Raw genomic sequence first — 15,404 nt, forward strand, 5'->3', positions numbered from 1 at the left:
ACCTTGAACCCGGAGGCCCCAGTAAAGTGTACTTCCCTCCCCACACTTGGATCCTAACCACTGCTCCAACAATTCTGCTATTCTCACGTTGCATGTAGGACACAAAATCGGAAGCAGTGTGAGGAAATTCTTCATTTCCATGCTCCTCTCTTCTAGATTAAGGGGACTCCTTGAGGGTACCTTACCTAAGAGTCCATAAAATCCAGAACCTGATACTACAATTTCTTCTCAGCCAGGGTAGACACAATGGGCAAGTTCACACGCCATGCTAAGCCACCCTGAGAATAACCCACAGCAGGTTGGTGGTTTGCCTGTTACTCCCAGCAGACAATCAGGTGCTTGTTTCCCCCTCAGTCCTCCAGCCCACTCCCAACACATATCCCAGATGCTTTGCAGCAGAAATCCTTGTTTCCTTGTTCCTTACATCAGCATCGTTTCTGCAATTGGTCCACTGGGTTTCTGGCTCACAAGGGAAACTGCCCCCTCTCCCATCAGATCACCAAATGCATGTAATTTTCTGAGCCCTTATGGTTGTGGTAATGTGTTCACAAACTTTAAAAAAAATTATATGGGTTCTTGCCCAAGTGTGCAGGAGCGCAAGACTGTCTGCGATTTAGCCCAGCATATCGATATCTCTCTCTTGTCAATGTCCTTGTGAAATTCATCCTCAACTTTGGTGCTTGCCTTGCTAGTGAATACCTTTCTAAGGCTGCTTCATGTAATACCAAAGTATTTACATCTGTCCCCAAAGCTGCTTGTCCTGCAGCCGCCAGCTGCTTTTGTCTCCCCCCTGCTTTGTGCTTGTCGTTTCCCTCCACTGGTCTCTGTTGTCAGATATACACATGAGCAGTGACAGGAATCAGTGAAGATACACACATTTCAAGGCAGAGCAGTGAGATGGATCAGTAAAGATACGGAAATTTCAAGGCAAGAGTGGGGAGTGAGGGGGATCATTAAAGCTATGCAGATTTCAAGGCAGAGGAGGGAGTGATTTGAATCAGTAAAGATATGCAGATTTCAAGGCAGAGCAGTAACGGGGATCAGTAAAGATACATGAATTTCAAGGCAGACAAATGAAGTGGATCAGTAAGTATCCACAAATTTTAAGGGAGAGAAGTGAGTGGAATATGTAAATATATGCAAATTTCATGCCAGAACAGTAAAACAGAGGGGGAAATTATGCACATTTCATAGCAGTGGACTTTTGAATGTGTGCACTTGCACAAGACCAAAATATCGATAATAAAAAGTTGTGAATGTGTTCTGGACGTTCTCTAGCATCCTTTCTTATAGATTTTTAGCAGCATGGGGTGGAAGGCATTGACAAGGGATGAGGGAGGATAGCAGTGGCACTAGCAAGATTGTGAGGAGCAGCAGGGATTTTCACCTCTTCTGTTGGGCAGCCCTCTAGCCATTCGCAACAATCCACAATGAAGTCGCCCTGCTAGATTCAGACATCACAACAAGCCACCCTGAACAACCCAACAACAAGCCATGGGTTCTCAGGGTGGCTTGTTTGTGGAAAACAACCCACAATGAAAAAAACCACTGCAGGTTCAGACATCACAACATGCTAACCCGAAACAACCCATGGTGGCTTAGTGTGTCATGCGAACCAAATCGGTGAAAAGCCATGAGCTTCTCTAGGGTATGTCTCACTGTCAGTTTCCCATCTGCTACAGTTACCACCAAATATTGCTTGATGTGATTTTTTTTTAAACTTCCCTTTATTGATTTTTCAGAAAACCATGCTTACAAAAAGAAAATTAACATCATCACAATAGTATCAATGGCAGTAATAATGATTAAATCTTCCAGTCTCATCTTCCAAAAAGGTCAAGTGTAAAATAATTTAATGTAGCCCAGTATGCATTACCAAAACAAACGTCTTTATTCTTTATAATATATCAATAAATGATTTGAAACTTATCAGGTTTAGGCCACATTCTTCTTTCTCAACATCTGCAAACCCCTGAAAGTGAGCCTAGTTTTCATGAGCCTTGCCACACAATCCTGTTCATGTTTTCTTGGAAGTAAAAGTGCTTCCAAATGAGGCTTTTATTGTTCAATTGCCCTGCCTTACTCATGGAATTTTACAGGGGGTCCAGACAATGTCACCTTCCATTTGTAACCCTACCCTGTTTTCTTACTGCTTCTTCCATCTTTTGTCTTACCAGAAAAAAATCTGTTAAGGAGGAAAAGATAGAATACCTGCACAGTGCCTCTTTACTGGTAGCACTTGGCACCCTCCATCTGGAAAGCATCCCAAGTCCCATTGTGTCCAGTGGGGCTTACTTTCCAGTAAATCTGTTTTATGATTATAGGCTTGCTTTTGTTCTGAAGCTTCCTGCATAAGATCTGTTAGCTTTCGCATAACGACAATGTCTCATTATCTGATAGTTAAAGTGTGAGCACTTTAACACTTTCCAGTGTTGGGCTACACATAAATTTGTTGCTATTAATAAATGAATTTAAAAGCCTTTGTATGTATAATCTTACATATATTACATATATTTCCAATCACCATGCAACATTAATTTAGAAAATATAGTAACTTTTCACCACATTTTTTCTAATACACCCTATTACCCTTTCTATATATGTGTTGAAATCTGCACAGGTTTTACATACCACTTATTCAAAAATCTTTAGCTTCTATAACAGAGAGGCACTTTAAAAGGATTATATTTGTTTGCCATATTTATCTAACCAGCCCTCCTCCATTAATGCCATTTCTAGAGCCTTCCCCCAGTTTACGATATATCTTAATTTATTTTTTAATGTAACTAGCAGTAAGCACTTGTAAAGTTCTGAAAACAGTGTTTACAATCTATTAAGTAGTCTTCACCAATCTGGTGACCTCTGAATATTTTGGACATCAGTTCCCATTATCCCCAGGCAGTATGGCCAATGGTCAGGGGTGTTGGAAGTTGTAGTCCAAAACATCCAGACAGCACCAGGTTGGGGAAGGCTATATTAATGTATGTACTGAATGTCACAAAAAAGAGGAAATGCATCACCAAAAAAAGAGGACGATATAGGTTTGCATGAAATGTGGATATCTAATTGATATGTATAGGCGCACTTTTAGAATTACTTACTGTAATTTAAACAGAAATACATTACATCTCACTATAGTGGCTGTGACCAGGTAGCCTCCTGTGTGCCTGCTAAGGCAACTTCGAGGCCTGTTGTCCCTTCTTATTGGTCTTTATCTTTGAACCAGGCATGAACTGTGCAACCTTCAAATAAAGAATGCGTCTTCTTTATTATTTATTTATGTATTTATTTAAAACATTTGTATCCCGCCCTATATCATTAAGATCTCAGGGCGGCGTACAGCTGTAAACAGTAAAAAGGTAAAGTAAAGGTGTCCCCAACCAGCCGTGTCCGACTCTAGGGTGCGGTGCTCATCCCTGTTTCTAAGCCGAAGAGCCGGCGCTGTCCGAAGACGCTTCCGTGGTCATGTGGCCAGCATGACTGAACACCGAGGTGCACGGAACGCTGTTAGCTTTCCCGCCAAAGCGGTACCTATTTATCTACTTGCAATTTCTTGCTTTCGAACTGCTAGGTTGGCAGGAGCTGGGACTGAAGACGGGAGCTCACTCCGTCACGCAGCACTCGGGTCTCGAACTGCTGTCCTGCCGACCTTCCAGTCCGCAGTTCAGCGTCTTAACCACTAAGCCACCGCGGCCCCAATGTAAACAGTATAAAACAATAAATAATTTAAACAGCTAAAGCATATTAAACCATTTTTTGAATATATTTTTATTTATTTTATATGAATGAAATAAACAGTACCAAATTACCAACAACCTCATCAATGCTTCCATCTCCCAGCAATACAATATTCTGATGAGAAGACCACAATAAGAAAAAGAGAAGAAAAAAGAAAGAGAAAAAGATAAAGATAAAGGGAAAAGGGAGAAGGAAAGGAAGCGAAGAAAAAAGAAAAAAATTCCTTCCCCCTTGCTCCCCCCTCCCTCTCCCTCCCCCCTAACGAATTGAATTTAAGCCCCAACACCCCCCGGTCTCCAATGTCATTCTATTTTAAAGACTATATCTATAACCTTAACAATCTTACAATTTAGTATACAACCTTACATAGCATATTAAACCATTAAACAAGCTAATACCAATTAAAAATCTAAAACGATAAAACAGTTAAAACAGTGTGCACGTTTAGGAAATGCTTTTAACCCTCAAAGGCTTTGGTAAAAAGCCATGTTTTAACTTGGTGCCAAAATGAAACCAACTTCTGTGCCAATCGGGCTCCAAGGGGAGGGTATTCCACAACCTAATAGAGGATGATCCTCTGTAAAGTAGGACGCATGGCCACCCTACTTGAAGGTGTCCTTATATTGTTTTACTTGAAGCGGGGAACAGCTTGTGAAGGGTGATCTGGAGGGAGCAAATGAGAAGACAAATGGTTAAGCTGGCCAGTCCAGTGAAATGGGCAACTTCCCACCGCTTTTCAGTAAAAGGGATGGGGGGAAGTCAGGAGATTGTTTATGCATTTCCTCTGCATTGTCTACTTTGGCCCTACATTTTAACAGCTGGGCAGGCAACAGGGAGAAGAGGAGAGGAGAAGAGAGAGGCCAGGGTAATAAGAGATTATTGTGAGCATGTATTTAAACTGCTTTAGGCTGAGGGATTAATGCCATAGGCGTCATGGAAGAGGGGGTACTGGGAGTGTGAATGAGACTAGTAAAGGCTCATTCTGGGTGTCAGAGTCAGGCTGCAGCTATGCACAGCCAGGCCAGAAGCCAGAATCTAGATCTGAAGGCTTGGGCAGAAAGCTGGGAAGCTGCTGGAACCTGGAAGACAACAAGCAGAAAGCCTTGCTCTGACAATCAGGTATATGGCAGACCAGGCTTCTATTATTCAGACCAGGCCTTGGCAATCCAGAAGCTTCACACTGCCTGCCAATTGAAGAGGCCAGAGTTTCACACTCCTCTTCCCTTTGCCAGAAGAGAGCCCTGAGGCCTGTGCACACACAGCCTCCGTCCCAGCCTCAGTCGCCAGGGCTCCCAGTTCAAACCCGCAAGTCTCTTGTGTGGAGGAATCGAGCTTAGATTTAAGCTGGTGTGGCTCCTGAGAATCAGATTGAGCTGGAAAATGGGAGCCTCAGAGCCAGTGTATATATTTTAATTGCTGCTCAGCTAAGTTTAGACTGAGAAATGGCTGTTGACTCACAGTGGAGGATAAGGTGCACCAATTCCGGCTGTCAGGTGCCTGGTGTGCGTAACGCCCCCTCCTGCAGGGAGGAGGCAGGCAGATCTGCATTGCCTGAGGTCTATGTTTAGTAACTTTTCTTTTCTTCCTGTTTGTCTCCAGCATCCTCGCCACAGCAGGGACACATTTCAACACCCATGTGGACTTGCGGACTCTGCGAGCGGTGCGCGTGCTCAGACCCCTGAAGCTTGTCTCAGGCATTCCTAGTAAGTGTCTGGCTCCTCTCCCCCACCCCCCATCCCTTTGCTTTCCTCCTGCTTCCTTGCAGAGCAGGATTGCTGTTTACACTGTGCATCCCTAATACCCTGTGGTGTGTTCAGAGAAGTATTTTATTACAGCTAAGGATATTGCTGCAGAAGAAGCCCAAGCAGTTCTGGGTTCACACTTGAGGGGCCTTTTGGTGTTAAATATTAATTAATTAATTTCATTTCTATACCACCCAATAGCCAAAGCTCTCTGGGTGGTTCACAAAAATTAAAACCACAAAGCGCAGCATAAAAAAATATAAAATATGAAAGCTTTAAACCACTATTTAACAGTACAATCAGAAAAAGAAACCTAGCAGCAATGCAGAGATTTAAAATACAGATTTAGGGTGCAATCCTGTGCAGGTTTAGACAGAAAAAAGTCCCACAATTCCCAGCATTCCCCAGCCAGCATAGCTATGGTGGCTGAGGAACGCTGGGAATTGTAGGACTTTTTTCTGTCTAAACCTGCATAGGATTGAGCTCTTAAAACACTAAAGCCAGAAGACTAGGAAGCTAAAATGCTAAAATACTGGGAGAATAAAAAGGTCTTCACCTGGCGCCAGAAGGAGTAGGAATATGAGGTGGAGACTAACATATAGGGTTGTCTGTCTTTAGGGACCTCAGACCCTGACACTCCGGAAGGAGCCTGGTGGGCTGAGGGGACAGGAGCTTGGTGGAGGAACGGAATGGCACCTGTTGGGCCACATTAGAACTTGACTATGTCTAGTGGTTGAGGGGTGAAGTATGATGGACATATGAATGGAGCAAATAGCAAAAACTCTTCATCGGATCTGGCTGGGTCCTGCAGATGATGGAAAAAGAAGGTAAAACTCCTGGAGATGCTGAGAAGAAGGAAAAACCTTGAGACTCAGTAACCCTAGCAGATGGCTCGTTATCATGGGTTTAGGGTGGGCATGTCCCCTTTTGGTGAGCTGATGGTGTGTATCACCCTGCCAAGTGGTGAGGAGCACTTTCCCACACCTGACTTGATCCACTGCTCAAAAATCTGGGGAAGCGGGAGCATTCAAGCTGGTGGTCAAAACATGACCACTAGCCCCAGCTCATTGGGGGAAGCCAGGTAGGAAAGGCATTGGGAAGGCAGGCCGGCCAGCTAGTAGTAAGCAGGCATATGTAGTTTGACAACAGCTCCATCTTGTCTCTTAAAAAGACTGCTGGCTTAGCCTGAGGAGGCAGGCCAGAGTTTTCTCGGGTTCATGTGGAAGCCATAACTTACAGCCACTGATGAGTCGGCAATGCTTCTGTGTAGTGATGTGTGCGCCAGCACGACCTCCCAAAATATGTGTGGCAGCATTCAGGGCCACAGGGAGCCATGGCAAATGTGGTTCCCAGTGTTCCTGATGCCTTTAGTAAGGCCGAAATGAGGCAACAGTGAGGTAAGACCAAACTCTGAAGGGTTCTGATTCTGACTCAAAACGTAGGTCGGAGTGTGGGGTTTAAAATTCCAAAAAGTACATTTTGAGACCTCCTTTTTTTGAGACCCTTTCCATCAGGGAAGATTTAAGGGGCAAGTCTTTACTATGCTTCTAGCTCATGGACATGCAAGAGGCTTCACTGTTAACTATTATCCTCCTCAGCAAACGTATTTGGCTCACAAGCAGAGGACTGTAAAGCCACTTGACCTATTTCCTTTAAAAGTGTCTTTCTGTTGTGCAAATGCAGTTGGTGAGTGGCATATTGTCTCCTGAATTGCCTGGGAAGCTCTTGGGATTTTTCTGGTGGGTGGGCAGCTCTTTGTTTTAGGAATGGTCATTTGGTCTCTCCCAGTTCTGTGTCATGTGCCCGCCCAATTTTACCTCCCCCAGACCAAAGTATTCTAGTAGCCTTGTGTGGCGCAGGGTGGTAGGCGACAGTATGGCAACCGAAACTCTCCCCACGACCTGAGTTCGATCCCAGCGGAAGCTGGGTCTCGGGTAGCCGGCTCAGGTCAACTCAGCCTTCCATCCTTCCGAGGTCGGTAAAATGAGTACCCAGCTTGCTGGGGAAAAGGTAGTCATGACTGGGGGAGGCAATGGCAAACCACCCCGCTATAGTCTGCCATGAAAATGCCAGCGCAAGCAGCGTCCCTCTAGGGGTCAGTAATGACCCGGTGCTTGCACAGGACGAACCTTTCCATTAACAAATAACCTTTCAGTCCCTGCTTCAGTCTATGCTGACTTCTTCAGATTGGAGTGGCTCCTCCCGCTCCCCCTCCTCCCCCTCCCCAGGCTCCTTTCCTGTGGCAGAGGGACATTGTGCTGACTGGATCTGGCCATGGTGCTTCTTTGTGATTGTGCTTTCCCCTTCTCTCTTCTTCCAAGGTTTACAGATTGTGCTCAAATCCATCATGAAGGCAATGGTGCCTCTCCTCCAGATAGGCCTCCTCCTTTTTTTTGCTATCCTGATGTTTGCCATCATTGGCCTGGAGTTCTATAGTGGGAAGCTGCACCGGGCTTGCTACATCAACAATTCAGGTGAGGAGTGCTATGTGTCCCCTTTCCTTTTCTGACTTCACTGGAGTTCCTGGATTTTTTAATGCAGCCCCTATGGGCAGTATCCTATAAGACACAACTGCTGACACGAATTGTGTTGCACCAGTGCTGGCTCCAGGCTTTTCAGGGCCCTTGGGCCAGACACCTAAAGCGAGCCCCCTCCCTCCGTGCATCTGCCTTCACTGCCATTGTCTCCAGCTGCTGTTGCTTCTCCTCCTCCTCTTTCTCATCATTGCTGCCACTTGTTTGCTTGATATGCAGAGAGCCAGCGAGCAAACAGGCCATGGCATCTCCTGCTCCTCCTCCCCATCACCACTGTTGTCTGGTCCAGAGCGAGGCAGGTGAACAAGCAGGCTGCAATAGCGAAGAGAGAGAGCAATTCCAGGGGGCTCTTGTCAGTGAGCCCCCGTTGGGGTGTGGGCTCTTGGCAGGTCCCTGACCATGCCTGCGCTTGATGCCAGCCCTGCACAATGCCAATAGAACTTGCTGGCGCAAGGGGTTTTCCCAGAAAGCCCACTGCACCAACCAACACCATTAGTTTCGTGCTCAAGGTAGCTTACGCTAACACAACGTAATTTGTGTTAGCTGTAATGTTCAGTAGATTATCGGCCTATGTGGCTATAACTGTGGCCACCGTGCATGATCAGTGCCTTCATCTGTAGCCACAGCTATTATTCATTGGTTGGTTTGTTTTGTACCCTGCCTTTCTACCAAGAAAATGACACTCAAGTTGAGACCAGTTTGAGAACCGCTGAGAATAGCGGCAGCCTAATTCATTTTGGTGGAAAACACAAATAGCCTTCCTCCCGTGTGTGTGTGTGTGTGTGTGATTAAATAATGACAGTTTGCTCTCCTCTTGATGATTCCTCTTCCCGAAATCTGTTTCCTGAGGGAGGGGGCACCATATCTAGCCAATTGGTAGGGCCAGCCTTGAGTGTTAGATCTAGTTGGCTGTGAGCTGATCAATCTGTGTTGGATTGACTGCTTGTGGGAGGAATCACATGACTAAATGCACCCTCATATAAGAAAAATCCCTCCATAGAAAATTGGCATGTTAGGCTAGGACCCTTCTCCGTACTCTGGTAGTTTTCTTTATAAAGAGATTTATTTTGTATGGAGGAGCATTTAGTCATATGATCCCCAGCCAGCAGTCTGAAGTGGTACAGCCCAGGCACAGGTTTACCACCACTGTGAGAACTCAGCCTAAGTCACAGGAAGCATTTGAACAAGTGCTAGGGTGTCTAGGTATGGATTTGCCAAAAAAGAGGACATGCATCCAACAGAGGACAAAAGAGAATGCCGATTTCCATACAATTTGCATGTGCTAATTGATACGTATAGATAAAAATGTAGAGGTAATTACAATACATGCAACAATCTCACCATAGTGGGGAAGACAGTGACCAGGTAAGCTCCTTTGTGCCTGCTCAGTCTGGTGTCTAGGTGCTAAAAGCCTCTCCCTGCACTTCCTTTTTAAGGTTCTTTCTCTTTAAAGCGGACTTGGACTGGGCAGCCTTTCAAACTGAGAACTGTCCCCTGAGAGTCCTTCAGATACTGCACTGTTCTCTCTAAAGTAAAACACATGGCCACCTTAGCAAGCACATGGATTGTGAAAAGCCATCAGGGTTCAAGAGTTCCCATTCCGAAGGTTCCTTCCAGCCTTCGTAGCCCTCACCACCCCAAAGTAAGATAATGAAAGAAAATTCCTAGTCAAGCAGAATAAAATTTAAATTGTCATGGAAATGTGCTTACACTTTGCAGACTTTACCCCAACACACACACACACACACACACACACACACACCACTTTGGAGGTTTTCTTAAACCTAGCCAGGTTTCCCAACAACAAAATAACGGCACAGGAGAGGTTTTTGTTTTGTTTTGTTTTGTTTGGGGGGCTGTTGTTTTTCTGGCTGTGTGGGTGGATGTTTTCATGGCAGTACTGATGCTTTGGGCGTCAACATTAACTTAATCGTTTCATGATGAGGATTTTTTAAAAAGAGGAAGATCCTGAGTTCTTGAAGCACCACTCCAACAGCACTGCACATTGAAAACCAGAACGCTGTTGAAACTCAAATCACTACCAGGTGGTATCTGTGGTTGTAAGGTTTGCCTTTCTGTGGTAAGGGGGATCATGAGAACCAGTATATTAACTGCATAGATTCAGAATACATCACTTACACTAATCCCTACTGAAGGGTCAGGCTTAATGGCAGTGCTTAGTGAGTGACTTCCATTGAGTACTGGGGAGAAAGTAAATGGACTACATTTGTCTAGCCTGTTGGAGGAGGGGCGATACCTACTCCCTCCTGCAAGGAATTGGGATCACTAAGAGCAATTGGAAGGCTAAGCCCACACCCCAACAGTGTTCCCGGGAACATCGCTTTACTTTCTTAATGGCTGCCATTTACTCCTATGGCAAAAGGTGAAGCTCTGTATTTGGGGACTGTCACAATAGGCGCAAAATCTGATGTTGGGGTGGCCCCGCCTCCCATGGAGAAGGTGCATTGTGCATCTATGTGTGCTGAGGGCACTGAGATGCACTGTGTCTCCATTGAGATCCTTGCCATATAGGAGCCACAGTATCATACAGCTTGTATTAGGACCAACCAAAATATCACACAGCTGTGAGCAAACTTTCACGATCTCTAGAACTCTTCATCAGGTAAGGTGTGGGACAAACAAAAAGGGGGAGGGGAGAAAAGGAGGAGCTCCCCCCCGCCGCCCGCCACACACACTCCTTTGTTTGCCCACGAAAGACTTCTGAGAATTCAAAAGCTTGATAACAACTTTGTGACATTTGTGCTATTCCTTATAAAGGCATTATGATTAGGGGTGGACAAATCAATTTATAACTGGTGTGTGTCAATTTTGCATATATTCAATCATAAGTTTGTTCCATCCAATTTTTGCATCCATCTGCAATTTTTTTTAAAAGCCACATGAAAATTCACATTTATTTGAACACGCAACTTTCCCTAGCATGCACATTTTATATGAAACTTCCCCTAACATTCCACTTTTTCTATGCACTTTTTCTGAATATATGCATTTTTGTATGCAATTTTTGAACAAAGAACTACATTGCATAATTCAGAGAAAGTGAGAATTAGGTTGGTTCACTTACAAACGTGGAACAAATTAAATTCTACCCCAACCCTAATTATGATACAGTGGCTTTGGAATGCTTTCTTATGGACCAGCACAGCTGTCTACAGTTTTTGCAACGATTTTTGTTGCAATATAAGAGCTGTCTGAAACGCCATGCTCATCCACCCTTCCCTGGTGCTCCATCACAGCAGTGTAGAAATAATGATGTTTGAAATAATGTGTAAAGGTGGGAGAAACTATGCTTGCTTGTGGTGGGACTTACATTCTCCAGAGCTTTTCTCACATATACGAGATGGGGGTGAGATTTCAGTGTCACTTCTTTGCATGTCATTTCAAGGGTGGTGATTGAGAGGCGTGGGCAAGTTGTGCTTCTTAATCCGCAGATATAAAATCATGTCTGAATTGGCCCAGTCTGCTGGGAGCAGAGCTCTTTGGTGCTGTCATAACTGCTGGGGTATCAAGCATGGTGCCTTTAAGCACCAATGTGGTTGCATACACCTCTCGATGTGCTCTCATGAACACCTCCTCCCAGGTTTCCTGCCACTCCTGGTTTTATTTTTTCTTAAGATTTTTTTTCCAGTTGGAAGGCTGGCATGCTGCAAAGCAAAGGGCTGCCCTCCAGCACCATCTTCACTGAGGTTCAAAAGAGTAGTTTCCCGTTTTGGAGCTTGGACCCCACCTCTGCCTACTACTTAGGTTCATGGGCAAGTTTTTTCTTTTCTTTTAGTCTTGCCACTTTGCCTTATTAGAAATGAGAATGTTGTGACCAGCCATGCCCACCATGGCAGTCGTTTTATGAATGGGCAAGCCCCCATTGGCAGCCATTTTCTGAGAGTGCCCATGACACTCTCTCAAAATTTCCAGCGTGCCCACCAGCACAAAAAGGATGGGGACCCTTGTCTTAGGAGGGACGGATGAGTTGTCAGGTGACCTAATTTTGGGTTGTGTGCTTTCCCTAGCATCTTCTCTCTTTTTTTAATAGTGCAGTTTGCTGCTAACAGCCCTTGCTTGGGATGCTTGGTGTGGGAGAGTGTTTTCAGACTTGTACTTTCAGTGAACCCTTTCTCCACCAACTTTCCTGCTAAGGAACTCTTGTTCTTCTGCCAAGGAACCCCCATTGCAGAGACTCCTGGGGCATGTTTTAGGGCACACAGCGAGCTCATGCAGAGCACTGGCCAGGTCTGGTGGGCCTCCTTGTTACCCCATGGGAACTGAGAGTGCATCCTAAAATGCATTGAGTGCTCCCTTGGGGCTGTGTGTTGCAAGGGTGTTGGAGGACAAGTCTGCCATCACTGATCTTCTCAACAAAGAACCCCGAATAGCCAGGGCAAACTAAGTTTGGAGGAGTCCTTGGCAACATGCCACCCAGTGTGCCCCATGCACCCCTCCTGTGCCATTGTCAAGGGCTCCTTGGAGGCCTCTCTCAGTCTAATCCAGTAGCCAAGTCCAGACACAGGCAAGGGATTCTTTTCAAAGCTTTATTCCTCTTTTACAACTTAACAACTCTACTGTTAGCAACTAGATATGAGCAGCAGAGTACCTATGCCCTAAATTGGAACAGTTGGTCCCCATTTGAAGGAGAATCACTGGCAGATCCTGAACTTATGGCCTAGGGAGAGTCCCTCCCCTTTTCCCTTGGATCCTCTGGGCGCAACCGTTGTTTGCACGCCAACCGGGCACTACGCCTCCTTTCCGTGCCCTCCATTTGGCGCCGCTCCCTGCGTCGGCGTCGTGCGTCCAGCAAGTCTGCTTCCCATGCTCTCTCACTCCCGGGACTGCTATCTATGCCAGGAATGCTGGTGGGAGGAATCTCTGTCAGCTGTTGGCCCTGGGAAGGATGAGCGTGCTCCTCTCCCAGGAGCGGCTCCTCTTCCTCAGAATCAGAACTACTCTGGGATTCTATGGGCTCAGTGTCCACCCTGACAGCCATCAGCACCAAAGGTGGACAGAGGAAAGGTAACAACTGTAGCTTGCTGCTGCCGATCACTCACCTGATCAGGCTGCTCTGGAGCTGCTGCCAAGAAAGACCGAGCATGCAAATGGCACGGCTAAGGCTGCTCCCGGCCACCATTTCTGTTCCCCAGCTGGAGTGGACAAGCTGGGGCACTGGTGACCAGCAGCAGCAGCCCCCACTTGCTCACCTCGCTGGCCGCTCCTCCTAATAGCCATCCATTCTCGCTTGCTGGTAGCAAGGAAGCAGCAGCAGCCAGCAGTTGCTGCTGCATCACCTCTGCTTTGAGGGTGAGGCGCCGCCATAGGTGGCGGCACATGCACCAACGGAGGGAGGTGGAGAGGCAGGTGCTTTCTTACCCAGCTTCAGCCATTCAGAGACAGGGAGAGGTGGCAGTCCCTGCTGCTACGGGCAGGTCAAGGGCTGGCGATGCTTCCTGGCTCCGGGCTCTCAGAGGCTGCCTCCTGATGCCTGCTGCTTACACTGGCCCAGGCGATAACCATCGAACGCCAACATTCCCTGGGGCGCAGCCGAAAACCTGAGGTGTAGGAACGTCCTGCTTTATGGTGCCTTTCTTGGTGAAAGCCTCTTGCTTCTTTTATTCATCTCTGTCCCATTTGGTTTAATCTGTGTGTGGCTGCAGGTGAATTACAAGAGCTGGACCCGCCTCATCCCTGTGGGGTGCAGAGATGCCCTGCTGGTTATGAATGCAGAGACTGGATCGGTCCCAACGATGGGATCACTCAGTTTGACAACATCCTCTTTGCTGTGCTGACCGTCTTCCAGTGCATTACCATGGAAGGATGGACTACAGTTCTGTACAATGTGAGTAAGACCTCTGAAGAAGATGGTGATGCTCTGGTGGGAAGCAGAGGGTGGGCACAGAATGTGCTTTGTTAGAATGTGTCCAGTGTGGGCCTTGGATGGAACCAAGTGGATACTGAGATTGGCTGGGTACAACTGACTGATGGTCATTTAGACCTTCGACTTAATCTTCGCTTTGATGTCTTTGGTTAGCCACGGTTACAGTGTTTTCACTTCATTTCTCTCCCTATCTCATGTAGCACAGGTCTTGCCCAGTTCACCTGATCCCTGATGTGTCCACTGCAAGTTAGTTTGCTACTGCTTTATACAGTATTGCATCTAGTTCTTTCAGTGCTCCTATATTAAAGTGCATAACGTGTATGGAGTATGAGATTTTGGTATTTACAACCTCAGGCATTATTCTAACAAGCCAGCTGATGCAGCAACATTTCCCCCTCCTTTAACCCATAATGTTTGGTACAGGAACACTTTTGTCAGTGCAGACAAACAGGCTTGTTCAGACCAACTTGCCTGGTTGCCTGTGATGAGTAAGAATTACTTCCAGATGGCTAAGTGGGAAAACTTTTGTAATTGGAATAATGTATTTATTTTCTTTTAGAATGTCAATTTGTATGCGTGCGTGGGCAGGCTGAATTTTTGTTTTGTTTTGTAGGCTAGTAACTTTTGTGGATATACTTTCAAAGCAGGTCAGATGTTTGCAATCAGATCCTTTCACCGCTGTTGTGTGATGAGCAGCCTTGGGAAAAGCCAGCAAAGCTTTTTCCGAACTAAGGAGCTGTGCTATTTTAGGCTAGAAACAGATGGAGGTTTTTTTCTTATTCTTTTCAGAAGGCTTTTTGGGGTCGGGGGGAAGGGTTCACTGCTCACAGGTCTACATTTATCTCGCTTTCGACTCGGATAAGCAGATTTTGTAGGTTTTGGGATTTCAAAAACCTGTAAAACCTGTTGCACTGGAGGCAACATAGGAAAAAATGAAATACGTGTGTACAGCATGGGATACACCTCTCATACTCCTTACAACTGTTCTCTTTTTTGCAGCTTGAGGTCCATGAGGTAGGGCAAAGTCTGCTGGAGAAACGCCAGAGTTATACAGGACAGGCATAAAGTTGGAAGTAGCAGAGATCCCTAGCTGGACAAAAATAGTGTGGTGGTTGTGGCAAAGTTGACTAGAAAAAGCAGGTAGCCTCTCATAGCCTGCAGATAGCTTTGAGGCAGATAACTTGCTCCAACAAATGCCAGAGCCAAACTGAGCCTTATATACTAGTGCAGGCCCTGATGTGTGAGCCATGCATGCCCTGCCTTCTTTAGCGAGGTGTAACTTCCTAAAAGGGCATACCCTCTAGCTTGCAGCCTAACACTGCTTCAGCACTCTGTGGTTTCTTGGCCTAGGCATCTTAGGCAAGGAGGACTGGGTGAATGTGGAGACTGGGGCAATTGATGGGGACAGCTCCTCAGAAAGCTCAAGGTGTCTGCTCAGGTGTCTGTCTGCTCCAGGTGTCTGCCCTTGGGGGGGGGGCGGCCCAAGGATTTGTGTCTGGTAGTGCT

At 46.1% G+C, this 15,404-nt stretch overlaps 1 protein-coding gene across 2 annotated transcripts in view; it reads left to right on the top strand.

Annotated features, from left to right (window-relative positions):
- Nucleotides 1-15,404, top strand: part of CACNA1E (calcium voltage-gated channel subunit alpha1 E) — a 464,222-nt gene that overhangs the window by 187,235 nt on the left and 261,583 nt on the right. For both annotated transcript variants that reach the window (XM_084851293.1, XM_084851292.1), the window contains 3 exons: nucleotides 5,338-5,441; nucleotides 7,802-7,954; nucleotides 13,678-13,859. In XM_084851293.1, the coding sequence (XP_084707419.1) occupies nucleotides 5,338-5,441; nucleotides 7,802-7,954; nucleotides 13,678-13,859 (439 nt within the window). The remainder of the gene's footprint in view (nucleotides 1-5,337; nucleotides 5,442-7,801; nucleotides 7,955-13,677; nucleotides 13,860-15,404) is intronic.

This window comes from Heloderma suspectum, chromosome 4 (assembly GCF_057233095.1).
Source record: "Heloderma suspectum isolate Gila_16-S chromosome 4, 16-S_ref, whole genome shotgun sequence".
Lineage (NCBI taxonomy): Eukaryota > Metazoa > Chordata > Lepidosauria > Squamata > Helodermatidae > Heloderma > Heloderma suspectum.